The sequence below is a fragment of the Neolamprologus multifasciatus genome, chromosome 13, assembly GCF_963576455.1.
Source record: "Neolamprologus multifasciatus chromosome 13, fNeoMul1.2, whole genome shotgun sequence".
NCBI classification, from domain to species: Eukaryota; Metazoa; Chordata; class Actinopteri; order Cichliformes; family Cichlidae; genus Neolamprologus; species Neolamprologus multifasciatus.
In genome coordinates, this window is record NC_140451.1 from 34092527 (window position 1) to 34120469 (window position 27943).

The following is a 27943-nucleotide window of genomic DNA, read 5'->3' on the forward strand; positions in this document are numbered from 1 at the left end:
ACTGCAGAATATTTGTATAAAATCCCAGAAAAATCTCCTTCATGTTTTTCTGTTTTATCTTCAGCTACTTTGACACAAAGGCCTCTGCTGTGATGCTCACACCTTTGATAAAGTCTTGCGTGTGTCAGCTTCCTTTTTATAGATACAAAAATATGTAAATGTACTGATCTGAATTATAATATTTCTGACTGTCAAAATTACCCAGATTCAAATCGAAGTGAATCGAATCAAATCGAATTGAATCGAATCGTGAATCGAATCGATTTGGGACCTTGTGAATTGGAATTGAATCGATTCTAGAAATCAGTGACGATACCCAGCCCTAGCTGTAACCATGGATATCTGTCCACTGCAGACATTTCATTTGTACAAATCCAACAGCTTCTCTTCAGCGTCCTCGTGCTCATCGCTGGCTGAAAGACAAATCACCTCCTTCCTTTAGCGAAAACTGAGTGTGAAGTACGACCTCATGCACTCGATGACAAACGGCCTTCCTGTTTGACTCGTTTGGTGCGATCTTCAGACCTCGCTCTGACATTTTAATAAAACACGCAGAAAGGAAGTTGTGTTTCGCTCTGCTTGTTTCTGTGCCGCAGGTTTTTCCACACCTGTGGACACTCGGCTCACAGAGCCTCCTTTAGAAATGCAAAACACCCAAACTGCTCGCACAGGTGTGACTTTACAGGCGCGCCATCACTTTTAAATATCTGCAGGTTTTAATGTGAGCGGGCAGCTTCATGAGGCTCAGCCGGGGACACCGTAGTTCAAGTTTAAATAGTTTCTTATGTTCACAAAGGAAGTGATGTAACAGTTAACAATAAGAAGACAAGACAGGAAGTTGTTTGTAGTTGAATAAATGTGACAATAAAAAGTGAACACGAGCAGATTAAAGTTGACATCCTGACTTTAATATAAAAACATCATTATGGGATTAAAAATGCAAACATATTTTTATTACATGTTTCTGAATAAATATGAGACAAACTCTCTAAATAAGTAATAATGAGTGAATTCATTTTTTATTTTTATTTCATAAATAAGAATTTAATTTTTAACTCTTCGATCCAAAACTCAGACTTCAGGTATAATTATGTTCATAACGGTGCTGGAGCACCGAAACTCGGCACCACTGTTCCTCCATACCTGCTGCACCTGGACACACCTGAGGGGTGGGAGGGCCGAGGGGCCGGCTCTGAGGAGCGGAGGTGTTCCAGTCTCACAGATGACCGCTCAGGATCGCCATGGCCGCGCGCAACAGGGGGTCCGGGCTCTTCTGGGCCGCGCTGAGCCGCCGCAGGGCTCCGGGACCCGGCAGGTGTCTGTCCTATCACGCTCCTGCCCCCGGGACCTGGAGCACCGAGCTGTCCCGGCTCTCCCACGGGGACCTGTACCGCCTCTCCGTCACGGACCCGGATCGGTTCTGGGGGGCCGCCGCCGCCGACAGGCTCCGCTGGGTGGAACCGTTCCACCGGGTCCGGGATTGCGACCTGAGCAGCGGGAGGATCGGCTGGTTCCTGGGAGGAAAGCTCAACGTGTCCGGTGAGTTCCCCGTCGATCAATAACCTGATGATCCCGATATTTAATCCGAGTTCCTCCGTCGTGCTCAGTCAAACTTCCCGGTGTCGGTCACGTTTCCTGCGCGTGCCAATCAATAACACGCTAATAACGGTTATTAATCAGTGATCGATACTGAGCGCAGGAGCCCTGAACTCCTCTGTGCGGGGAGCCAGTGTCTGCACCAGACTTCATTCAAAATGTGCCTGATTTTACTCGCCTGTGTGCGCGGCTGTTTGTGCGCTTCAGTCAAAGTTTGTAATGAAGAAAAAGTCGATAAAAAGCCGAACTTCAGTCAGATTTTCACCATTTTTACCGTCTGCGGTTTCCACACAGTAACAACAGAGCTGAGCAGCTGCTGGGCTTGTGACAGTCTGACCCTGATTTTATTGTTTTAAATGTAATGCTCATCATTATTTTCTATTTATTATTGTTTTTGCTATTTGTGCTAATTTTATTATTTTAAATGTCATTTTAATAATCATGTTATTTTTTATTTTAATATATATATTTATTATTATTATTATTATTTTCTTATTCTTTAACATGCTCAGTGTATCATGTTTGGCGTGTCAAGTGTTCAGCACTTGTGTTCAGCTGGGGGCTGATCTGAAAGTGCTATATAAATAAATTGCTTGCTTGCTTTAATTACATTTACTGATGCGTTTAAATGTTTTATCTGATAAAGTGTAAGTCAGTAGTTTTGTACCTTGGTTTTCTCTGGAGTGTGTTTGTAAAGGACTCTGGGTCTGCAGCTCTGATGAAGAGGCTAAATGAAGGTTTTGTTGTCACACAGTTTGATCATTGAGGCCTGAGCTCAGTTTGAAACCTGCTTCCAGTCGGAGCTGCTGGTGTAATGGTGGTGGGGGTGTGATGGGGGTGTTCTTTTGTTGCTGATCAGTCACAGTTTAAAGCTCTGGCCCGTCTGAGTGCTTGTACGGTGGCTGCTAATGAGGCCAGAAGAAAGGACGACTCACCAGACGTCATTCAGAAATGTGTCTGTTTGTTCTATTTAAAGGTTAATAATGGCTCTGCTTTCAGACCAGCTTTATTCATGCAGACAGTCGTGTGTTTTTGCACATGAATGAATCCTTTTAAACAAACGCATCGATGTGTGGGCGTGTCTGTGTCTGTGTTAATGCATGTGAGCACATATAATGATCATAAAATGAAGGTAAAGTTCAGTCATGTGCCGCTGGCTTCTCTCATCACGTATTCACCTTTTTATGAATACGCACATCTCCTCATGTGCTCGTTTGTTTCCGTTTTTTACCACACCCGTTACTTCCACGTTGCTGGGCGGAGCCACCGCCGCTGACTGAGCTGATAATGAGCTGTTGGCAGAAGGAGGAGGCGTGGTCTGGAGGAATGTGCGTGGCTGATAACACAGCGAGAGCTCTCGCCTCTGGTTCTGCACACACTCACCTGGACTTCATCCAAACCGGATCAAACCCTCAAGTAGTGCCGTTTTATATTCAACAGGTCAAAGGTCACCTTTACTGTCACATGATTATGTTTCAGACCATTACTGCAGAAACTGGTGACCCCTAGAGCTCAGCTCAAGCCCACCTGTCAGTAACACACCTGTCAGTAACACACCTGATGAATGCTGTTCATAGGCACAATCATTCCTCAGCACCTGATCGTTAAACTGAGCCTCTCTCTGCACCTGGATGCTGACGCAGAGGCCTCAGACAGTCTGGATCAACAGCATCTCCAACACCGCCACACTGAGCGACATCAGCAAGAACGAGTCAGCGTACAGAGAGGAGGTGCAACAGCTGACGGACTGGTGTCTCTGAATGTGGACAAAACAAAAGATGATTGTTGACTTCAGGACAGCACGGAGAGATCACTGTCCACTGAACATCGATGGATCCTCTGCGGAGGTCGTCAAGAGCACCAGATTCCTTGGTGTCCACCTGGTGGAGAACCTCTCCTGGTCCCTCAACACCAGCTCCATAACTAAGAAGGCCCAGCAGCGTCTCTACTTCCTGAGGAAGCTGAGGGAAGCCCATCTCCCTCCTGCCATTCTCACCACCTTCTGCAGAGCGACTATCGAGAGCGTCCTGAGCAGCTGCATCACTGTCTGAATGGTAACTGCACCGTATCGGATCACAATGCTCTACAACGGATAGTGAGCGCAGCTGAGAGGATCATTGGAGCCTCTCTTCCCTCCATCACAGACACCTACCACACCTGCTCCATCTGCAAAGCCACCAGCATCGTGGAGGACGCCACACACCCCGAGAAACAGCTGCTTCCCCCCCAGACTCCTGAACACTCCGTGACTGACACAGTTACATCCTGCTCAGTCTTGTGCACATTTCTATTGCACGGTTGTTGTGTTTTTGCACACTTGCACTTCATGCAGTCCCTTCATGCTGATTGTCTGCACCAGGGTGTTGAACCTCTGCACACGGTCAAAATGACAATAAAGCCACCTGACAGTAACACACCTGCAGCTCTTTACCTGAGGCAGGGGAGGAGCTGGCGTCCTGTTGGGACATTTCTGTGTGACGTCCTGGTCTGTGCTGAAGTTTCTGATGTTCAGATGTTTCTGCTTCAGTGTTTGCAGCAGAGGTTACTGTTGCTGTCACTGTGCTCGTTGAGCTTTATTGATACGATTTGATAGAAATCAAGATTTAAAGTCAGTGTTTGTTTATTGGGTTAAATAAGAGTCAGCGATCAGACTGGAGGTTTCACATGTCAGCTTACTGTGTGCATGTTAGTGTGTAAACACATGACAGGAAGTAACTGAGACAGTGAGTAATTATAATGGTTTACTGAGTATCTGCCTCGCTGCAGGGTGTGACCTGACTGCGTTTCTCTTTATCCTCCTCTGTTGTTTTTCTCTCTCTCATGATAATCCAATAATAATCCAATAATAATCCAATAATAATCCAATAATATTCCAATAACGCCGGCTGGAGGATTTCTCTCCAATCTGATTGGATGCTTTTCTTTTCTGTTCCTGCTCTTTGTTACATAAATGACTTTGTAAAGCTGCTGCGTGACAGGATCTGCAGATTTAAGCCCATTTTCAGATTAATGTTCAATCAGAACATAAATGAAGACGCTCTGCATCACACGATGTGTTTGCAGCACTTTGCATCAGATGCAGAATTAATCATTAGAGGATCCGAGAGATGCTGAGGCCACAAAACACGAGGGATAGAGGACACAGCTGCAGCTGCAGGTTTTTTCACGATGAACTGAAACCCGATGAGATAAAACGAGTAAATATAGGAGTGTGATGATGTTTGGCTTGAATCCTGTCTTCTTAAAGATTATTAAACAATGAAGAGAAACATTTGTTTCCTCAGCTTCAAACGTTTGCTTTGATCGTATTTTATTCAGTTTCTGTATGAAATCCACCTTAAAATCCACCTTCTGGCTTAAAATCCAGAAGCAAAGTGAGTAAAGTGAAATATTGGTGGTGTGATTTTCACCACAAACACCATCTCTGAGACTCAGAGTCAGACCGGTCTGTAAATCTATCAGTGCGTAACCTTCAGACCTCCATCAGACGTTCCTGTAGCTGCTGACAGGACTCAGCAGCCGTGAGGAGGAATTCTGCATTGAGCCATCCAGGGCTGAAAAAGAAACCTTAAACCTGCAGTTTTTCTAGTGTCCAGCAGAGGCAGTGGTGAGTCAACATATTTACAGCCTGATACACAAACATTTCTGGTTTCTGTAGATAATTTACCCCCATAACACCTCTACAGGTGTAGCATGTAGGACTGAAGCTTAAAGCATTATTAGGGGTGTGGCCTCTTTGACTAACAGGTGCCTCAGGTCGTAGAGCGTTAAAGTTCTGAGGTTGTGAACTTTCTGCTCTGGTTTTAGTTGAGCTTGATTTCCACATTCGTCACTGCTCTTTAGCTCTTTAGCTCCGCGTATTTCCAGTCGTGTTGTGGTCAGGGTTTATTCCCTGTAGTTCCCAGCCTTCCCTTGTGGGGGTTTTGGGTCTCTGTGGTCAGTGCCGTCCTGTTTTGTGTTGGTTCTGGGTTTTCTTTGGGTCACCTTGTATTAATGGGCTCAGTCTCCCCGTGCCGTTGTCTCTGTTTGCCGTCCTCATTTGTGTCCAGCCTCGAGTTTATGCAGCTGCCTTGTCTGTGACACTTTGTATTTTTGGCTTTGAAAGGTTCACTTTGTGCTGTTTCTGCTCACGTTTGGAGTCACCAGTCTACTAAATGACGACAGGGCCCTGGAAATGATCGGAGATACTGGGACAGTGCATGAAATGTTTAAAGCTTATTCTCCTGGTGCTGCTCTGTAGGAAAACAAACTGATATTACACTGAACAGAAACTCAACACTTTTGTTTTTGCTCCCATTTATCATGAGCTGAACTCAAAGATCTGAAACATTTTCTACAAAAACAAAGACCCATGACTCTCAGATCTGTGTAAATCTGTGTGAGCACTGTGTGATCTGAATCTGGTTTTTATTGTTTGATAAAAAGTTCAGTTTGTTGAAGCTTCAGTCTGTCTGTCTGTCAGTGAACTGCCTGGATGTCCACGTGGAAAAACATCCGGACCGAGTGGCCCTGATCTGGGAGCAAGATGAACCCGGCACTGAGGTGAAGGTCACCTACAGGTAAGAACACCTGTTATCATTTAATCAGCTGTACTGATAGAAATCAAGCCATGACCTCCCTCTATGCAGATGACACCGCTCTTTATCTTATCAGCACGCAGCAAAGCCACAGAGGTGTTAGAGCAACGTACAGGTGGAGCAGGTGTTTCTGATGTGCTGTGCATCTTCACCTGGCTCCAGAAACCTCAGCTGTCAGCAGCTTCACTTTGCAGGGTTTCAGTTACAGCTGTGATGCTCTGATTGATATATTCAGCTGAGAGTCTCTCTGCCAACAGCATGGGAGCTAACCAAAGGAGATAACCAAATCCAAACACAGCAAAGTCCAACTGGAATAACATCATCTCGAAGAGAACAAAGATTACACAGCAAGAAACACCAGGCAGGATGTAAAACTAGAAGGATGCCCAACAGAAGATTAACCTTCAAAGTAAAACAGGAAGTAACCACAATGACTCTACCCATATGGAAAAGATATTTATAAATCTTATAAAGTTTGTATCTGTCTTGTGTGAAACTTGTATGAAAAGCATACAAGAGTAAAAACACATATAAGATCCCTTGAAAAATTATATAATGAAACTTGTATGTTTTGGATACTTACTAAAACAATATATGAAAGTAATGAGAAAGTGGCCACTTTCATGAGTAAATCATATCAGGCTTATATGACTTAACTCATGAAAGTGGGCACTTTCATGAGTTAAGTCATATAAGTTTTTACTATTTCTTTTCCATATGGGTAGAGCTGTGTCCCAAAAAGTCCTGCGACTAGTGAAGTGTTGGTCGCGAACGAAACGGCTTTGAGAGCCGACTCGTTCATTGTTTTTTTTCTTTCTCTCACCCTCTGTCTCGCACTTTTTTTCCACTTCACTCCGCACGCCAGTCTTGCAGTGTTGCCAACTCCTCAGTAAGGAAAATCGCTATTGGTTGTCCTAAAAGTCGCTAGAAGTCGCTAAATGACGTCATCACCTAATTTGCATAATTGGTCATGCTAATGTAATTGTAACCTACGTTGTTGGAGAGAGAAATAACATCGTGGACGAGACATAAAGTGAGCAAAAAACGTCCTAAATGCATTTAGAATTTATTTAGAACTACAAATTAAATTTCTTTTAGCAATTATTGTTTTTTGTAATGTCACAATTCCAACCCTGCTCCTTTACCCGGGCTTGGACCGGCAAAAGTGACCCGAAATAGGCACTCTGGTGGAGTTACTTTGTGTGTGTTTATAAGTAGTTTTAAACCTGATCCACAAAACAGCATAAGAGTAAAAGAAGAACTGACTGCGTTACAGCACCCGCTGCTTGTTGAGAGTAAAAGCGATATGCGCTTTCACGTCTTTTTTTAGCGACTTTTTCTAGAAAAAAAGTCGCTAGGGGGTCTGAAAACTCGCTAAATATAGCGACAAAGTCGCTAAGTTGGCAACACTGCAGTCTTGTGCTTTGCGCTGGGCAGGGGGGGGTTAGTTACACTCAGTAGCACAGGAACAGAGCGAGAGGGAGAGAGAGAGAAAGAGAGCCAGGGACAACAACGTCACATTAAAAAGGTATAGTAATCATCCACAACTATTTTCAGTTGCAGATGATAAAGGATTCAGAAAGTTTATTCATGCAGGTCCATATGACAGAGAATATGCATCTTCTTTTTGTTTTCATATTTTAATTTATATTTAATTGTGTTGTGGTTTGCAGTGTTTTGTGTTGTTTCACTTTAAAATTGTAAAAGGAAAAAGCTGAAAATTTAAATAGTTAAAAGTTGAAATGTAAATAGTTGGTTTTTGTATTATATGATTTATTTACAGTGGGGGGAAAAAGTATTTAGTCAGCCACCGATTGTGCAAGTTCCCCCACTTAAAATGATGACAGAGGTCAGTAATTTGCACCAGAGGTACACTTCAACTGTGAGAGACAGAATGTGAAAAAAAAATCCATGAATTCACATGGTAGGATTTGTAAAGAATTTATTCGTAAATCAGGGTGGAAAATAAGTATTTGGTCACCTCAAACAAGGAAAATCCCTGGCTCTCACAGACCTGTAACGTCTTCTGTAAGAAGCTTTTCTGTCCCCCACTCGTTACCTGTATGAATGGCACCTGTTTGACCTCATCATCTGTATAAAAGACACCTGTCCACAGCCTCAACCAGTCAGACTCCAAACTCCGCCATGGCCAAGACCAAAGAGCTTTCGAAGGACACCAGGAAAAGAATTGTAGACCTGCACCAGACTGGGAAGAGTGAATCTACAATAGGCAAGCAGCTTGGTGTGAAAAAATCAACTGTGGGAGCAATCATCAGAAAATGGAAGACATACAAGACCACTGATAATCTCCCTCGATCTGGGGCTCCACGCAAGATCTCATCCCGTGGGGTCAAAATGATCATGAGAACGGTGAGCAAAGATCCCAGAACCACACGGGGGGACCTGGTGAATGACCTGCAGAGAGCTGGGACCAAAGTAACAAAGGTCACCATCAGTAACACACTACAACGGCAGGGAATCAAATCCTGCAGTGCCAGACGTGTTCCGCTGCTGAAGCCAGTGCATGTCCAGGCCCGTCTGACGTTTGCCAGAGAGCACATGGATGATACAGCAGAGGATTGGGAGAATGTCATGTGGTCAGATGAAACCAAAGTAGAACTTTTTGGTATAAACTCAACTCGTCGTGTTTGGAGGAAGAAGAATACTGAGTTGCATCCCAAAAACACCATACCTACTGTGAAGCATGGGGGTGGAAACATCATGCTATGGGGCTGTTTTTCTGCCAAGGGGACAGGACGACTGATCCGTGTTAAGGACAGAATGAATGGGGCCAAGTATCGTGAGATTTTGAGCCAAAACCTCCTTCCATCAGTGAGAACTTTGAAGATGAAACGAGGCTGGGTCTTCCAACATGACAATGATCCAAAACACACCGCCCGGGCAACAAAGGAGTGGCTCCGTAAGAAGCATTTGAAAGTCCTGGAGTGGCCTAGCCAGTCTCCAGACCTCAACCCCATAGAAAATCTGTGGCGGGAGTTGAAAGTCCGTGTTGCTCGGCGACAGCCCCAAAACATCACTGCTCTTGAGAAGATCTGCATGGAGGAATGGGCCAAAATACCAGCTACTGTGTGTGCAAACCTGGTAAAGATAGTAAACGTTTGACCTCTGTTATTGCCAACAAAGGTTATGTTACAAAGTATTGAGTTGTATTTTTGTTATTGACCAAATACTTATTTTCCACCCTGATTTACGAATAAATTCTTTACAAATCCTACCATGTGAATTCATGGATTTTTTTTTTCACATTCTGTCTCTCACAGTTGAAGTGTACCTCTGGTGCAAATTACTGACCTCTGTCATCATTTTAAGTGGGGGAACTTGCACAATCGGTGGCTGACTAAATACTTTTTTGCCCCACTGTATTACATTTGGAGTGAATAAATAAAAGTATATTTACGGTACACGTAAATATACACGTACAAACTCCGAAGCACGTAAAAACTCCAAAACATGTAAAAACTCCGAAACATGTAAAAACTCCGAAGCACGTAAAAACTCCAAAGCACGTAAAAACTCCGAAACACGTACAAACTCCAAAACACGTAAAAACTCCGAAGCACGTAAAAACTCCAAAACACGTACAAACTCCAAAACACGTAAAAACTCTGAAACACGTACAAACTCCGAAGCACGTAAAAACTCCAATGCACGTAAAAACTCCGAAACACGTACAAACTCCAAAACACGTAAAAACTCCGAAGCACGTAAAAACTCCGAAGCACGTAAAAACTCCAAAACACGTAAAAACTCCGAAGCACGTAAAAACTCCGAAACACGTACAAACTCCAAAACACGTACAAACTCCAAAACACGTAAAAAATCCGAAACACGTACAAACTCTGAAGCACGTACAAACTCCAAAACACGTAAAAACTCCGAAGCACGTAAAAACTCCAAAACACGTACAAACTCCGAAGCACATACAAAACACAACAGAAGTGCTCCAGGATGGTAGGGGGCAGTGTTGAGCTTTTGTTACCTGGTGGCTACACAAGCCAGGAAGTATCAACGACCGGATTTGGTGTGTGGTAGTAACAGGTAAATGAACTTTTTTTTAAATTATTTGAATATATATGAGTGCTTGTGTATAAATACACAAACAACACACATATGCTTTCAATTGTGTAATTTAAGTTATCTAGGTAGCTCTGTTTTGCAAGTTCAGTTAACTCTAGAAATGTGTTTTGCAGTTTGTACATGCTCCAAAACACCGCATATATTTATATATAAACATATATAAATAAAAACATGGGTTTTTTTTACATTAGTAATTCCTTTTGTGCATAATTTTATATTGTTGTTAATAATAAATTAATTAAAGCAACAAAACAACCTGAAGAGCCGGTTGGGAGCCGAAAAAGCCGGCTCTTTTTAGTGAGCTGAGCCGAAAGAGCCGGAAATCCCATCACTACCTGCAACGCGAAGAAGGCTGTCCAAATTCGTAGAGTCCTCTGAATCTGGTCGACAAATGTGTCCTCCTTTCCCCCAGATTTGAAGGATGGGTCGGGTGTCCTTCGTGGCACACCATATCCCAGAATTCATAGCGCCAATTCCAGTTTCTATCAATGGCGGCCGCTGCTTAGCTTTAATATTACTCTTATTATTCTTTCTGGGTCACAAAATAAACGTAAACATATTTTCAGGCGAGAATGTAGCTGTGTAAACTTCAAATATCTGCTCGGTTTATCAAGACACCACATATTTGCAAAAGTGCTCCGACGTTTTCAGATACGTCTGTTACCCACTAGCTCGATAGCTGACCCAGGACAACAGCGAATTCCCTGCACATCATTGTCAGACGCCCCCGTGGTCTTTGGCTACTCAGGTTAAACATTATATATAAGTCACTTAGATAACTTAAAAATGTTATTGTTTTGCTTTTTTGGGTGTTTTATTTGTTGGGGAGTAAATTGGTTTGGCTGAGAATAAAGTTATTAGATTAGACTAAATAAAGCTTTATTTATCTCTCGGTTGGCCTGGGAACGCCTTGGTGTTCCCCCGGATAAGCTGGAGGAGGTGGCTGGGGAGAGGGAGGTCTGGGCTTCTCTGCTTGGGCTGCTGCCCCCGCGACCCGGCCTCGGACAAGCTGAAGAAAATGGATAGATGGATGGATAGAAGTTAGCAGGACGTTAGCTCGCTAGTTTCCACCTAAACATGATATAGCATGTTCTTTATGAAAAGTTAAAACATACAGCTCTGCTGTCACTTCCAACATAAATAAAGACAGAAAACTAAACAGCAGTGACGTTTGTAGGGTTACTGAAGTTGGGCTAGCTGGTATATAATGATGTGCTACGTGATCGCTAGCAACACAGCTATGTTAGCATAAACACAGTGAAGCTGGAGGATGAACGCTAACTTCTTTCCACTCGATAAAAGTTAACATGAGGGTTCCTGATGGTTAGAGACAAATGCAATCGCATGGCAGGATGCTGTAAATCGTTTCCTCCCATGTCCTGCTGTCTGATTAGTCCTGTTTTCTGTAAGGGGAGGAGCTGAAGCAGCTGGTTTTAGACGGATGATGAACTCAGACAAAGAAGGATTATTTCAAACTACGAGTTATGCAAAGCTGCTCTTCCCTTTGAGAATAAATACACAAAGCTGGAAATAATCAGCCACCGTCATCATCCTCACTCTGTCTGACCTGCAGGGAGCTGCTGGAGACAACTTGCCGCCTTGCCAACGCCCTGAAGAGTCACGGGATCAACAAAGGTGACCGAGTGGCCATTTATATGCCCGTGTCTCCGCTGGCGGTGGCAGCCATGTTGGCGTGTGCCCGTATCGGCGCGGTGCACACCGTGGTGTTTGCCGGATTCAGCTCTGATGCTCTAGCAGGAAGGATCCAAGACGGTGAGTACACCTCTTTCATCATCATCATCATCATCATCAGCCCTCTGATGTTCATTATGATGAATTCTTTGGGTCTCTAAGGAAAGATGAGCTTTGAGGAGGTGAGGATGCTAAAGTTGTTTCAGCAGGTGCAGATCACCAACAAACAGACATGTAAAGGTGCTTCATTCATGTTAGGAACGCTGACACACTGAGGGAGTAATGATTCCTCTGAGCAAACTTACAGATTCAGCAGTCTTACCTGTTCCACCGACCAGAGGAAACCTGAGAGATGTCACTGACCTGCACGCATGTGGAGCACAGGTTGAAAGGCCGGATTGCGACCATTCCTCAGCCACTCGAGGAAAATCTCAAACACCTCATTATTAGAAACGTCGGTGTAAGCACGCCTGCAGTGCATGAAGTCATCATGTGACCTCTGCTGTGGGCAGAGGTCCTCATCTTCATCACCACAGAGATGGTTCCTGATGATGCGTCGTTGGCTCCACATTCAGTCACTGAACAAAGAAGAAACCAGAGAAGAAGTCGGGCTGTGCGTGAGACCAACAGCTTCATGAACATGTTCCCGTTCAGCGTCTCTTCAGCCTCACGGTTCCTTTGTGGTCACATATTTGTCGATGATGCCAAATAGGTCAAAGTTGCCTGTCAGGAGGCGGAGCATGGCTAGGGTTAGATACTGAACCCTGAGCTTCCCTCCATCCTTCCATCAGAGCGAGCGGTACGAGTCTCCTAGCGTCTATATTGTTGTCGACACCTGCACCGCTCACCGGTGACCATGGGATGGTCACGGGTAATAAACCGTGTGACCCTAATTCAAAGCTCCTGAGGGCATCCTGGATCCGCGGCATGTTAAACATTTACCCTGTGGGCTGCTGCTGAACCTCACCTGGCTGAACAGGTGACCTGTTTGCTGCCGGACCATTTCCTGCATGCCAGTCCCCCACGCTCTCTGTGCGATCTAATCTCTCACAAAGACTGAACATTTAAAGCTCGGACTGTTCGATTCCCGCAGAATCACACAGAGTCATTTTTAGCTTGTGGTGCGTCTGGTCGGAGGGTTCAGGGACGTGGAGGTCAGCCTCGCCGTCCAGGGATGTGTTTTGGAAACAAATCAGTGAAGCGTGGCGTTTGAGGAGGAGCAATAAAACCCAACGGTGGTTTGAACCGACAGCAGCAGCAGGAAATGAGGAAACCAGCGATTCTTCTGTCCTCTGAATCTTTTTAGGGTTTCTGCAGTTATTTCTCAGTTTTTTTCTTGTTGCTGCTGGTAAATTTACCAACACATATTTTTTCAGCCAATCCCCGCCTCCTTCCAGCGTCCTCTGTGGCTGATGGCTGAATAAGCACAAACAGGGCAGTGCAACTTTCTGTTATTGCGTATTTGATGCTCATCTGCATTAAATCTGGGATTATCTGCAGATTGTGAGCTGAGAGCGGAAGTTCGTCTGGACTTCAACAGCTTCTTCACATGAACCAAAACCAGCAGCAGACACACACTCGCTTTAGTCAGAGCCAACACTGACCTCTGACCTCTGGAACAGACGCAGCAACGTTTTATCACCAGACTCTTATATTTTTATGCAGTTCAAAGGTTGACTCTAGTTTTCAGCCACAGTTTGACTTCCTGTTGGCAGATTTTCACTGTCGGACACAAAAACACATTTAAATGTTCACATTCAGAGAATTATGATGTTAGTAATCGTGACAATAATGAACATTTTAAAGCTGACAGGATCAAACTTTCTCTAAAACAACATCTGTGAAGCAGCTCAGGACTCGGATTCAACTGTAAAACTTTCAAATGAGATGAAATGAGGCAGCTCACAACGTCAGACACACTCACAGTGTCTGTGACTCACTCACAGTGTCTGTGACTCACTCACAGTGTCTGTGACTCACTCACAGTGTCTGTGACTCACTCACAGTGTCTGTGACACACTCACAGTGTCTGTGACTCACTCACAGTGTCTGTGACACACTCACAGTGTCTGTGACTCACTCACAGTGTCTGTGACACACACACAGTGTCTGTGACACACTCACAGTGTCTGTGACTCACTCACAGTGTCTGTGACACACTCACAGTGTCTGTGACTCACTCACAGTGTCTGTGACACACTCACAGTGTCTGTGACACACTCACAGTGTCTGTGACTCACTCACAGTGTCTGTGACACACTCACAGTGTCTGTGACAAACTCACAGTGTCTGTGACAAACTCACAGTGTCTGTGACACACTCACAGTGTCTGTGACACACACACAGTGTCTGTGACAAACTCACAGTGTCTGTGACTCACTCACAGTGTCTGTGACTCACTCACAGTGTCTGTGACTCACTCACAGTGTCTGTGACTCACTCACAGTGTCTGTGACACACTCACAGTGTCTGTGACACACTCACAGTGTCTGTGACTCACACACAGTGTCTGTGACTCACTCACAGTGTCTGTGACACACTCACAGTGTCTGTGACTCACAGTGTCTGTGACACACTCACAGTGTCTGTGACACACTCACAGTGTCTGTGACACACTCACAGTGTCTGTGACTCACTCACAGTGTCTGTGACTCACTCACAGTGTCTGTGACAAACTCACAGTGTCTGTGACACACTCACAGTGTCTGTGACTCACTCACAGTGTCTGTGACACACACACAGTGTCTGTGACTCACTCACAGTGTCTGTGACAAACTCACAGTGTCTGTGACACACTCACAGTGTCTGTGACACACTCACAGTGTCTGTGACAAACTCACAGTGTCTGTGACACACTCACAGTGTCTGTGACTCACTCACAGTGTCTGTGACACACTCACAGTGTCTGTGACTCACTCACAGTGTCTGTGACTCACTCACAGTGTCTGTGACACACTCACAGTGTCTGTGACACACTCACAGTGTCTGTGACACACTCACAGTGTCTGTGACTCACTCACAGTGTCTGTGACTCACTCACAGTGTCTGTGACACACTCACAGTGTCTGTGACTCACTCACAGTGTCTGTGACACACACACAGTGTCTGTGACTCACTCACAGTGTCTGTGACAAACTCACAGTGTCTGTGACACACTCACAGTGTCTGTGACACACTCACAGTGTCTGTGACAAACTCACAGTGTCTGTGACACACTCACAGTGTCTGTGACTCACTCACAGTGTCTGTGACACACTCACAGTGTCTGTGACACACACACAGTGTCTGTGACTCACTCACAGTGTCTGTGACTCACTCACAGTGTCTGTGACACACTCACAGTGTCTGTGACAAACTCACAGTGTCTGTGACACACTCACAGTGTCTGTGACTCACTCACAGTGTCTGTGACACACACACAGTGTCTGTGACTCACACACAGTGTCTGTGACTCACTCACAGTGTCTGTGACTCACTCACAGTGTCTGTGACAAACTCACAGTGTCTGTGACACACTCACAGTGTCTGTGACACACTCACAGTGTCTGTGACAAACTCACAGTGTCTGTGACACACACACAGTGTCTGTGACTCACTCACAGTGTCTGTGACACACTCACAGTGTCTGTGACTCACTCACAGTGTCTGTGACACACTCACAGTGTCTGTGACAAACTCACAGTGTCTGTGACACACACACAGTGCATTCATAAAGCAGATTAACTGTAATACCCCTCAGAGGAACGTCTGTTAATGAGTAACAACGTTTGACGAGTGAGTTTGTAAAGTCATACAAGAGAAGAAGAAGTGCTCAGTGTGTGCTCCTCAGGTAACAGATCAGGTGACGTCACATGTCAAACACCTGGGAGTGATCTCTGACTGAGCGTGACCGCGGGGAAACTTTTAAAAGAAGCAATAAAGTGAAATGAAAGAGGACCCGGGGTTGAGCCCTGAGGAACGCCGCTTCATCGTTAAATCATGACAAACTGTCCCTCTGCTGCTCTCCAGCTGGCTGTAAAGCTGTGATCACCTTTAATGAAGGTGTGAGAGGAGGCCGCGTCATCCAGCTCAAAGCCACCGTGGACGCCGCGGTAAAGACCTGTCCCTCCGTCCAGCACGTCTTCGTCGGTCAGAGGACTGAGACGCCGGTGGTGATGGGAGAGAGGGACGTCCAGCTGGAGGAGGTGAGATCGATACTTGATCGATACAATCTGAATATTGAGTTGTTGATCAGCGTTTGAGCTGTCATGTTGCAGGCGATGTCCTCTCAGCCGGCCGTCTGTGCGCCCGAGGCTCTCGACAGCGAGGACCTCCTCTTCCTGCTCTACACGTCGGGCAGCACGGGCAAACCGAAGGGCGTCGTCCACACACAGGCGGGATACCTGCTGTACGCGTCCCTGACACTCCAGGTACTCGTCCTCTTCCTAAAATGTTCCGTATGGAGGTTCTGAGGAACGTCAGCAGGAGAACGATGTTTCAGGTGCAGGTTCTCCTCTCTGGCGTCAGGTGCCAACTTTTGATTGGCTGCAGGCATGATTTCTATGTCAGCGACCTGAAACCTGTTCTAACGACGTTTGCAGAGTTGAGAATGACTGAGACGTTGTTCTCAGTGGGGGAGGCAGGGGGGGTTCTCCTCCCTCACCCTCCTCCCTCACCCTCCTCTGGCAGGACGTTTGATAGAGTTTCATGTTTTTGAATGGGCTGCTTGTGTCCTTGAAGACAAAGCAGAGCAATTACATAACAGGCCACAACACAATGACCTCAGCGGCGAGGAGGAAGAAGAGGGTGATGATGAAGAGCGAGCCTGCCTCTGAAAAGCTTTAAATTAGCCTTTATTGAGACATCGCTTCCTCTGCATGTGTCACATGATGACCTGATGTTGTTGTTCATAAATGAATATAAACATACCCCCCCACACACACACACACCTCCATGTGTGCCAAATATTTATCAGTGCTAATTTCTAAAGCTGCTTAGCGGCTCAGAGTTTTTGGCTCGCTGGTTGTTTGGATGTGAAACAGAACAAAAGCTGATTTATGTGAAAAAGGAGCGACGAGGGGGAGGGGGGGGGGTGTTTGTGGTTGAAACGCTTCGGATCAGCTGCTTCAGCCGCTCAGCTACAAACACTGTGAGTTTCATTTAGTGTGTCACACTCAGTTTATATGTGGAGCACCAAAAGTGCCGAATTTATTCATAAATGAACAAATGCGTCTGTTATCCTTTTTTCTTTATTCTCTAAAAGTTGACTCTGTTCATCTGGACGTAGCGTTTTGTGGGAGAAACGTTTCGTCATCCAGGTGACGTCTTCAGTCTCAGCTGACTGAGACAATCTTATTGTTACAGTACGTGTTTGATTACCGGGACGGTGACGTGTTCGGCTGCGTGGCAGACGTCGGCTGGATTACGGGACACAGCTACGTGGTGTATGGCCCGCTGTGCAACGGCGCCACCACCGTCCTGTTTGAGAGCACACCTGTTTATCCAAACCCAGGTAAGAGTAACACGTGAAGCTCATGAAGCCCCGCCCTCTCCTCACAGGTGACCTCAAGGAAGTACAACCAGGTGTTCTAGTGACTCATTAAAGGTGTTTTATTACCTGCACAGGCAGCTTATCGCACCTCCATTGTTTTATTACCGTACTTCCTCTGTTTTCTCAAACATCTCTGACCTTAAAGAGGCGCCACAAGGTGAATGTGATTTTATAGTCATGTTGTGGTCTTGTTTGATGGGTGCAGAAGTAAACAGGAAGTAACTGTAAAATTTAATCAGAAATAAAAAGAAATCAGATTAATGGGTTCACACTCAGTGTGAGTGTTAGTAAGTACTCCAGACGTTTAATCCCCTGCTGTGGTTTATATTCCATTATTTTAAATACATTTTATTTAATTTATATAGCATAAAATCACAATAGTCACCTGAAGGGGCTTCATGTTGTAAGGTAAAGACCCTGAGGTGCTCCAATATCCAGGTGAGATACATAATCTTTCAGGGTATTTCTGCAGTTTTAATTCCTGTTGGGGATGCCCAATGGAAATCAGCGAGGAGGCGTCCTGGTCAGATGATGAACAGGGAGAGCCTTGGAGTAGAACAACTGCTCCTCTGTACTGGTCTCTTTGGTTGTCGGCTGAGGATGGATGGCGTGCAGATGGATGATGGGCGGATGGATGGATGGATGGATGGATGGTGGGCAGATGGATGGATAGATGGGAGGGTGGATGGATGGTGGGCACATGGATGGATGGGTGGATGGATGGATGGGTGGATGAATGATGGGTGGATGGATGGATGGCGGGCAGATGGATGGATGATGGGTGGATGGATGGACGGATGGATGGTGGGCACATGGATGGATGGGTGGATGAATGATGGGTGGATGGATGGATGGTGGGCACATGGATGGATGGGTGGATGGATGGTGGGCACATGGATGGATGGGTGGATGGATGATGGGTGGATGGATGGATGGATGGATGATGGATGGATGGATGGATGGATGGCTGGATGGTGGGCACATGGATGGATGATGGGTGGATGGATGGATGGATGGATGGTGGGCACATGGATGGATGATGGGTGGATGGATGGATGGCGGGCAGATGGATGGATGATGGGTGGATGGATGGATGGCGGGCAGATGGATGGATGATGGATGGATGGATGGATGGATGGCGGGCAGATGGATGGATGATGGGTGGATGGTGGGCACATGGATGGATGGGTGGATGGATGGATGATGGATGGATGGATGGATGGATGGATGGATGGTGGGCACATGGATGGATGATGAGTGTGTGGATGGATGGATGGATGGTGGGCACATGGATGGATGATGGGTGGATGGATGGATGGATGGATGATGGGTGTGTGGATGGATGGATGGATGGTGGGCACATGGATGGATGGATGATGAGTGTGTGGATGGATGGATGGATGGTGGGCACATGGATGGATGATGAGTGGATGGATGGATGGATGGATGATGGGTGGATGGCAGGGGTGCAACGATACTCGTATCTATATTGAACCGTTCGATACAGTGCTTTCGGTTCGGTATGCATATGTATCGAACAATACAACATTTGTAATTTATTTTATCAACTTTTCTTCTGACGGTGCTGTCTGTGTTGAGCGCTCAGTGGATCTGCGCCGACAGTGCAGCCTAGGCGGAGTAGTCGAACACAGATCCACTGAGCACAGCGCAAGCTAGCGAGAAAGAAGCTAAGCTCGTTGCAACATGACAAATTGAACCTCCCCCACCCTCATTCAGATCTGGCGTTTGGAACTATTTTGGTCTTCATGTGAAGTATGACCCTGAAGGTAAGCGCGTCATGGACAAAAGTAAAACAGTATGTCGGATGTGTCACGCAATGCTCAATTGGTGGGAACTAGTACGTTAGCGCAGTTAGCTCGTTAACGTGTTGGCTGTCCAGCCCCACGCACGGGGCGATCCGCGGTAGCTCGTTAACAGAGATTTGCCGTGTTGTGGCGTTAACGTCATTTCAGATTAACGCTGACAGCACTAGTGGGAACACAACGAATATGACTGCACATTTACTCTGACATCATCCTTGTGCAAAGACAAGTGGAAGCAGACAAAAACAACAAGCACGCATGCTACAAACTTTACCCGAGTCATTTAGACAGCCGTTAGCTCATGATTCTCCTTATGGGGACCTGATATGTTTAATATGCTGCTGAGAATATAGCCCAGAAGAAGCGTATAGTAGAGCTTTTATTTTGGAAAGAGCCATTTCTCTGTAATAAACTCTCTTTTCCAAAGATGAGTGATTTCTCAATCGTTTCTCAAAGTGATTTTGCGTCGGGCTCGCAAAATCGCTAGCCTGACGTCCCGGGGCTAGCGATTTTGCCAGTCGGGCTACCAAAATCTATCTCTGCCCTGCCCGTCGGCCTATCGTAGGAAGGAAAAATATATGTCAATGCTTTTGCATTCTTTCGGAAATGTAGCTGGGTAATTATGTCACTGGCATCGGTGAGCCACTGTGAATATGTGACATATTGAAATCGCGTTTGAATTTGCGCTTGTTCTTTGCTTTCACTTTGCAATCGCGTGAACTGTGTATAGAGAGCGACAGCACTGATTGGTGAGTGATGATAATTTGCGCACCAATTCCTCTGACATCGTCTTATCAATCGTTAGCTTACTATGCAAACATGACAAGTGAAATCTCCCGCAGCTTAAACATGTGAGAGGTTGATCGCGCAGAGAATCGCTGAGCGTTATGTGAGTGCGTGTGTAAAAGTAGCAGGATATATATTTTAGTTCTGCTGAGCCAAATAAGAAGGTCAGGGTGAAGCAGTGACAGCCAAAGAAAAGCTTACCACAAAACGGAAACGTTATGACAAATCAGACTATAAGGCAAAAAGAAAGTGCAGCTTTATGGTTTCATGGACAAAAGAATTTCTGTGGCTGCAATATGACGAGCTAAATAACCAGGGCTGCACATAAGTGGTCCACAGGTGCGCATTCGCTGTCAAAATAAAAAACGCGCACAAGATAAGAAGTTGCAACGCGTGTTTGCGTACATAAGATTTTCTGGAGGAGGACAGACATTTGTTTAGAACTCTTAAAGATGTCGAAGAAGCTTCTTTAAGCAGTTACTGTGATGTTCCTCCACCTCCAAAGAAATGTCAGAAGGAGTCCGAACCACAAAAGAAGCGCGTATTCTCTGAAAAGTGGTTGCAGGAGGTGAGCTGGCTTCAAACAAATGATGAACGCACAGAGATGTGGTGCAGAATGTGCTGTGAAAATTTAATAAATGACAAATTAAAAAGGCATGAACATTTTTTTGTATCGAAAAAATATCGAACCGTGAATTTTGTATATCGTTGCACCCCTAGTGGATGGATGATGGATGGATGATGGATGGATGGATGTTAATGGAGTGATGGATGTTAGACTACTGTGGATTTTTTACTCCTGGGTTTTGATTGCAGGTGTTTGGTGTCTCTGTTTCAAACAAAGTTTTAATACACGACATGTTTTCAGCTCAGTCATGTGACTGAAACGTCATGTGACTGAGCTGAAAGCATGTCACATGACATCTGTATTTCATATTTCCACATGTTCGTTTCTGTGGTTCCTTCAGGCAGGTACTGGGAAACCGTTGAGCGTCTGAGGATCAGCCAGTTTTACGGCGCTCCGACAGCTTTGCGACTGCTGCTGAAGTACGACGAGAGCTGGGTGAAGAAGTACGACCGCTCGTCTCTGAGGACGCTCGGATCAGGTTGGACGGTTTTATCAGCTCTGAGCGTTCTGGGGAGGAATATCTACGCACTACATGTCAACAAAGTTAGTTTTATAACCTGAGTTTCATTATTAAACTTAGAAGTCCTAACGTGTGTGTGCGTGTGTGTGTGTGTGTGTGTGTGTGTGTGTGTGTGTGTGTGTGTGTGTGTGTGTGTGTGTGTGTGCGTTTACAGTGGGAGAGCCCATTAACCACGAGGCCTGGCACTGGTTTCACAGTGTTGTGGGAGAGGGGCGTTGCCCTTTAGTGGACACCTGGTGGCAGACAGGTGAGACTCAGCCACACACTGTTATCAGCGAGTGCTCACCTGACTTTTGCATGACTTCTGATCGTCGATGAACGATGGCGCCGGGGCAAGAATAAAGCCTTCAGTCTTACCTGAGCTCAGCTGTGAGAAGCAGCAGAACGACTCAGGTGTGCCTCTGCTGCTCAACGGCCCAGAGGCAGGGCCAAAGTCTGACTAACTGGCCAGGTCGCACACACAGGTGTGCCGAGTGGGCGCTCCCGGTCACAGCCGAGGCGTTCGCTGCACAAGGGTTTGGAGGGAAACGTTGTTTATTTACAGTTGGAATCGACGAGTTGAAGGTGTGAGCAGCGTCTGCGGGTCCTGAAGTTATGACAACAAACACTGGAAATATTCTTGATCGCATCGTTGCTCACACGTTTAGAAAACATGTGCAGCTTTATTATTAAGTTTCATTTCCAAGAACAGCGTGCCCGGGTGTTCGCTGTGGCGTCGGCGGTCGGGTTTAATTCCTGGAAGTTTTCTGGTGTCTTTGTTCGCGGCGCTGATCCGACTCTAAGTCCGTCTGATTCTCTCTTTAGTGAAGCCTTTACCCTAATTTGAACGATTAGCAGCGGAACATCTGCAGCTCTGCAGAAAATGAATTAAGATCAAATCCTGCACACTTTATGCCCCGACCCCCCTGCAGCCTCACAGAACCCCCCCCCCCCCGGGATGAGACGGTGCAGGATCACCGACAGCAGGGCGCGTGTGACCTAATTCCTCGACAATCACGACACCGAGTGTCCGAGAGTGTGTTTTTAAATCGGACTTTAAACTCTCTGCCAGCTGCTTCTGACTCTTAAAAGGAGGAAAATCCCAATAAATTAAGAAATTAAAGGAAATTAAAGCTGCAGTCAGAGGCGACCTCTGAGGCCATCTGCTGGTGGCGGCGGGTAGAAAGCATGGAACGCATCAGCAGTGTCCTCTGTGATAACCTCACAGCGGCGTGATGTTTCTGTCCCCCCCAGAGACCGGCGGAGTCTGCATCGCCCCACGCCCGGCTGACGAAGGAGCGCCCATCGTTCCAGCGATGGCCATGAGGCCGTTTTTTGGTATCCAGCCCGTCCTGATGGGAGAGAAGGTGAGCGGCTGTCTCTGCTCTTTATTCTGTACCTGTGTTGACTTAACACTACCATGCATCCGGCAGGCAAAGAGGCCACGCCCCCAGTCATGCTAACGCTCAGCCTCATACAGTTCAAACAGGCGATTATCATGAAACTCGATCAGCGCGGCTGTGATCAGACGAGCATGCGTGACGAGCTGAAAGGTCACGTGGCGGATAAATAAAATATCCAGCCTGGGAGGGGCTGGTAGGGTCACATGGGTCCAGGTGTGAGTCGGGGCTCAGTCACCTGGGAGGGGGTCTCGGGACCACCTCTGAGGTGACAACACTACAGGTTGCATACCTGGAGGTATCTGGCATATGCGCGTCTTTAAGAACCCAAACAAAGAGGTTAAGCTGGGGTCATCGTGAGCCCCATGAACCTGTGACCTGTGACCCCGGCTGACCTTCAGAACTCGAAGCATCATACAAAGAACAGATTCAGACGAAGCGTGACGATAAAACTGTTCCTAATGAGCAGCAGGGGGCAGCTCATCTGTGAGCATCCTGTGAGTGACCTCTGACCTCAGCGAACGTTTTAACGATGAAACAGGAAGTCCATGTTGGAGCCAATGGTCCCGTCAGAGAGGAGCAGGAAGCATCATTACGTACTGAATGAAGCAGCTGTTCAGAGACGGACCTGCTGATGAAGCAGCCTCGCATCAATCCTGCGTCTCATCAGCGGCGCTCAGACCTTCAGATGGCGAGCCTTCCAGTGACACCCTCTTTAATCTCTCCATTAAGGCGGCGCCGCAGCATCTGTTTGCTTTGATTAACAGACTTTCGGACTCCGATCGCCACGTCTCCAAATTAATTATCCGCTCGTTAAAGAGGCGTAATCTGCGGACGTTGAGGGTTTTTCATCAGAGAGGACTCAATTAGATTAGACCTCCTTCAGCTCCTCATCCTGGGAGGAGCTCGAGGTCACTTTCACTCCAATCCTCTCAGAGTTAACGCAGTTCAGCCGCTGGCTGTGCGGGATTTAACCCGACCACTTACAGTGGCGTCGCTGTCAGGGTGGCGACGTGAGACGTTAGAGAGCAGGATGAACTGGAGGGTCTGAGTTGTTTACTGGAAATCTGTTCAATAACTTTCAGATATTCAGTGTTTCAGACATCAGGAGCAGAAGTATATGAGTAAAAGTCTCTGACACGCTTTCATTTAATGCAAAGTTCATGCCTCCTGCAGCCTTTGAGCGCCCGCGCTGCCTCAGTAAGTCCACGTTCAGGATCTTTATTCAAACAAAATAATGAGTGAAGGCGAGCTCACAGGAAGCAGCTTCAGCGACAGCGTCACGGCGCCTTCGAGGCTCTTCATCGGGTACCTGCACCCACAGCGAGCATGTCACCCTGCATTTATTCTCAGGGTGGAGCGCTCAGGTGTCGTCCGTCTGCATCGCAGACTCAGATATCTGTGACGTCCAATCAAAATCCTAAACCTGGAGCTCAGCCTTAGTACAGTGACATCATAGCAGCCATGATATTTTCAGATGATGTCATTAAAAAGTCTCCAGCAGCACAGACACGGTCCACAGGTCCAGTTCAGGTGGAGCTACATCCACCTGTTAGTCAGAGAGGCCACGCCCCTAATGATGCAAACAGTAAAAACAGGTTCATGAAACAGTTTTTGTATCAGTAACCATGGGAGTCTGTGGCTCACTCCTGCCTCTGCTGGAGGTCACAGAAACTGCAGGTTTACGAGGTTGATAAATGGAAATAATTCAAATAATAACTAGAAAAATTTGCATTTCCTGCGAAAATGCAGTGTGGATGCTTTAAAGCTGAAGCTGTCTGCAAAAACTAGCTGAAAAAGCTGAAAAGTTGCAGAAATTATAAAAACTTTGCAGAAGCAAAAGAACTTTGCTAAAAAGTAATAACTTAGCAGAACTGCAATATCTTAGAGGAAACATAATACTTGGCAGAAATATTGTAACTTACCAGAAACATGACAACTTCTCAAATATACAAGAATTTAGGAGAAATAGTATAAGATAACAGAAAGAATATATTTAGCCAAAAATACTTAAACATTACAGAAACATTATGATTTAGAAAAATAGTACAACATAGCAGAAATACTGTGATTTCCCAGAGACACTGTGATGAACTATGAATATTGTAATTTTAAATTAATGCTATGTTTCAGCACAAATACTCTGGTTTAGCACAAATATTATAACATAGCAGAAATACAATTATATAGCAGAAATGCTATATTTAGAAAGAAAAATATAATATAGCAGAAATACTGCAATCAGCACATATACTAAAAAGTGGCAGAAATACTATGATTTAGCAGAATAGCAAAAAAGTAAAATGACAAGATGAAAAAAAAAACGGACCATGGTTAAGTTCCCTCAAAACTAATTGTTGTTCACCTGTGAAAAAAAAGAAATTTAAATAAATTTAAAAAAACAAGAAGGAACAGCCAACAGATACACACAAAATCAAATATGGATACAGTTTCAGTTTTGAGGCTGAGCTGAGGTTTGACTTCCTTCTTCTTTGGCTGTGAGCACAGAAGCGCATGTTATCAGCTGCTTTTAAACCGCCTCTGTCATCAGTTTGTGCGTCCTGCTGTTGTGTTGTTGTTGACCAGGGCGAGCAACTGTCAGGTAACGACATCACCGGAGCGCTGTGCATCAGTCAGCCATGGCCGGGGATTGCTCGGAGCATCTACGGCGACCACCAGAGATTCGTCGACGCGTATTTCAAACCGTATCCTGGTCAGTGTCGCAGCGTGAACCCCGGCCGTCTGTAGTTTTGTAGAGTCACCGTCTAAGAGCCGCGTGTTTTTCTTTTAGGTTTTTACTTCAGCGGCGATGGAGCCTACCGCTCAGAGGACGGTTTCTACCAGATAACGGGCCGCATGGATGATGTCATCAATGTGAGCGGTCACCGCCTCGGCACGGCTGAGATCGAGGACGCTCTGGTGAGACGCACACAGGCCTCAGAAACGTGCCGAGTGTTACTCTCTGTAAACCTTTGAGCACATTGAAGGATCTGACCCCGAGGTCAAGGTTAAAGGTCATGTTTTCTGAAAATCACATGAAAGCCATCAGTCGAGAGGCGACGTAGGAGATTGATGTGGATGCCACAGGTGTGATTTCGAGCGGCTGACACGCGTGTGCTCTTCCCTGCAGGACGAACATCCAGCTGTTCCAGAAACAGCTGTCATAGGAATCCCACATGACATCAAGGGAGAAGGTAAGGACACGAGGAAGGAGGGAAGGAAGGGAGAGATGACAAAGTCTGATTGGTTTTATTGATGATGATGACATCAAGCGCATGAGACTCTGCTGCCCCCTGCTGGGCTGTCACTGAGTCTGCAGGCAGAGAGCTGAGGGGCAGAACAACTGTCCAATCAGATTTAAGATTCCAGATGTTTGTCGAAGTTTACACTGAGAGTGTGTCTGTGTGTGTGTGTGTGTGTGTGCGTGTGTGTGTGCGTGTGTGTGTGTGTGCGTGTGTGTGTGCGTGTCTGTGTGTGTGTGTTTGTGTGTGTGTGCGTGTGCGTGCGTGTGTGTTTGTGTGTTTGTGTGTGTGTGTCTGTGTGCGTGTCTGTGTGCGTGTCTGTGTGTGTGTGTCTGTGTGTGTGTCTGTGTGCGTGTGTGTCTGTGTGTCTGTGTGTGTCTGTGTGCGTGCGTGTCTGTGTGTGTGTGTGTGTGTGCGTGTGTGTGTGCGTGTCTGTGTGTGTGTGTTTGTGTGTGTGTGTGTGTGTGTGTGCGTGTGCGTGCGTGTGTGTTTGTGTGTTTGTGTGTGTGTGTCTGTGTGCGTGTCTGTGTGCGTGTCTGTGTGTGTGTGTCTGTGTGTGTGTCTGTGTGCGTGTGTGTCTGTGTGTCTGTGTGTGTCTGTGTGCGTGCGTGTCTGTGTGTGTGTGTTTGTGTGTGTGTGTGCGTGTCTGTGTGTGTGTGTGTGTCTGTGTGCGTGTGTGTCTGTGTGTCTGTGTGTGTGTGTGTCTGTGTGCGTGCGTGTGTGTGTGTTTGTGTGTGTGTGTCTGTGTGTGTGTGTTTGTGTGTGTGTGTGTGTGTGTGTGTGTGTTTGTGTGTGTTTGTGTGTGTCTGTGTGTGTCTGTGTGTGTGTGTCTGTGTGTGTGTGTTTGTGTGTGTGTGTCTGTGTGTGTGTGTTTGTGTGTGTGTGTGTGTCTGTGTGTGTGTTTGTGTGTCTGTGTGTGTGTGTGTTTGTGTGTGTGTGTGTGTGTTTGTCTGTGTGTGTGTCTGTGTCTGTGTGTCTGTGTGTGTGTCTGTGTGTGTGTGTCTGTGTGCGCCCTCAGTGCCTTTCGCCTTCGTGGTTTTAAAGGAGGACCTCAGTGATGACGCTCCCGCCGTGCTGCAGCAGCTCAGAGACCTCGTCGCCACCAAGATCGCCAAATACGCCGTCCCCGAGCACTTCCTGGTCAGTGTGTGTCTGAACTCGCCTCTACACCCCTCAGCAGGAAACAGGAAGTACCAGAAACAACAACAAACAGGAAGATTTACATCCATATATTCTGATTGTTTCCTGCTTCGGTCACAAAACGTTTTTCTTCTTCTTCGTTTGTAATTTGTCGTTGATTATTTTATTGATCACATTATTTGCTGGCGTTCAGCTATGTCGTCCAATCAGAGCTCAGTTTGCCACTCTTGTCTGTCAGGTGGTGACGCGGCTGCCGAAGACCCGCTCAGGTAAGATCATGAGGCGGATCCTGAGGAAGGTTGCCATGGAAACAACTGAGGATCTCGGCGACGTGTCGACTTTGGACGACCCGTCCGTTGTCAAGGAGATCATAGAGGCCCACGAGGCGTACAGAAAACAGAGACAGGAGAAGAAGAAGTAGGAGGGAGGTGGGCGGGGTGTCACGCACAGGTGAAGGCTCTGCTCCAATCAGGAGCGGCAGTCAGTGCCGCTGCTGATTGGAGGAAGAAAGACGCCGAGACACTGAGGGCGGTTTTCTCTCGTTACCAATGGATCCAACTTTTAAATGATTGTATTTTATTTCTTCATGTCATCTTAAATTCAGCACATTTATAGTCTGAAATCATCAAACTGTGCAGTTAAGCAACGATGATGTAAATACAGAAATAAACAGTAAATGTTCACGTTGGTCTGTGTGCTTTGATTTATTTAAGGTTGGAACAACATCAAATTAGTTTTAACCATAAAACAATAAAGATCTTAAATCTGTTTCAGATTCTGTAGATTTGACTTTCTATTAGGGCTGGGCGATATGACCCAAAATTCATATCTCGATATTTTTTAGCTGAATGGTGATATAAGATATATATCTCGATATTTTTTTATAAAGCTATAAGGTAAGAACAAAAAGAGAGTTCTTATTTAAAGCTGTG

General features: G+C 46.0%; 1 protein-coding gene across 1 annotated transcript; it reads left to right on the forward strand.

Moving 5' to 3' along the window:
• The first annotated feature begins 1046 nt into the window (after window positions 1-1046).
• On the forward strand, window positions 1047-27767 carry acss1 (acyl-CoA synthetase short chain family member 1). The gene is made up of 14 exons (XM_085182209.1): window positions 1047-1539; window positions 6059-6155; window positions 11845-12044; window positions 15972-16147; window positions 16220-16372; window positions 17307-17454; window positions 21071-21208; window positions 21405-21497; window positions 22484-22596; window positions 25216-25342; window positions 25421-25548; window positions 25760-25823; window positions 26890-27011; window positions 27250-27767. The coding sequence occupies exons 1-14, from the start codon at window positions 1242-1244 to the stop codon at window positions 27430-27432; spliced, it is 2040 nt and encodes a 679-aa protein (XP_085038335.1). The 5' UTR covers window positions 1047-1241; the 3' UTR covers window positions 27433-27767.
• Window positions 27768-27943: the final 176 nt, after the last annotated feature.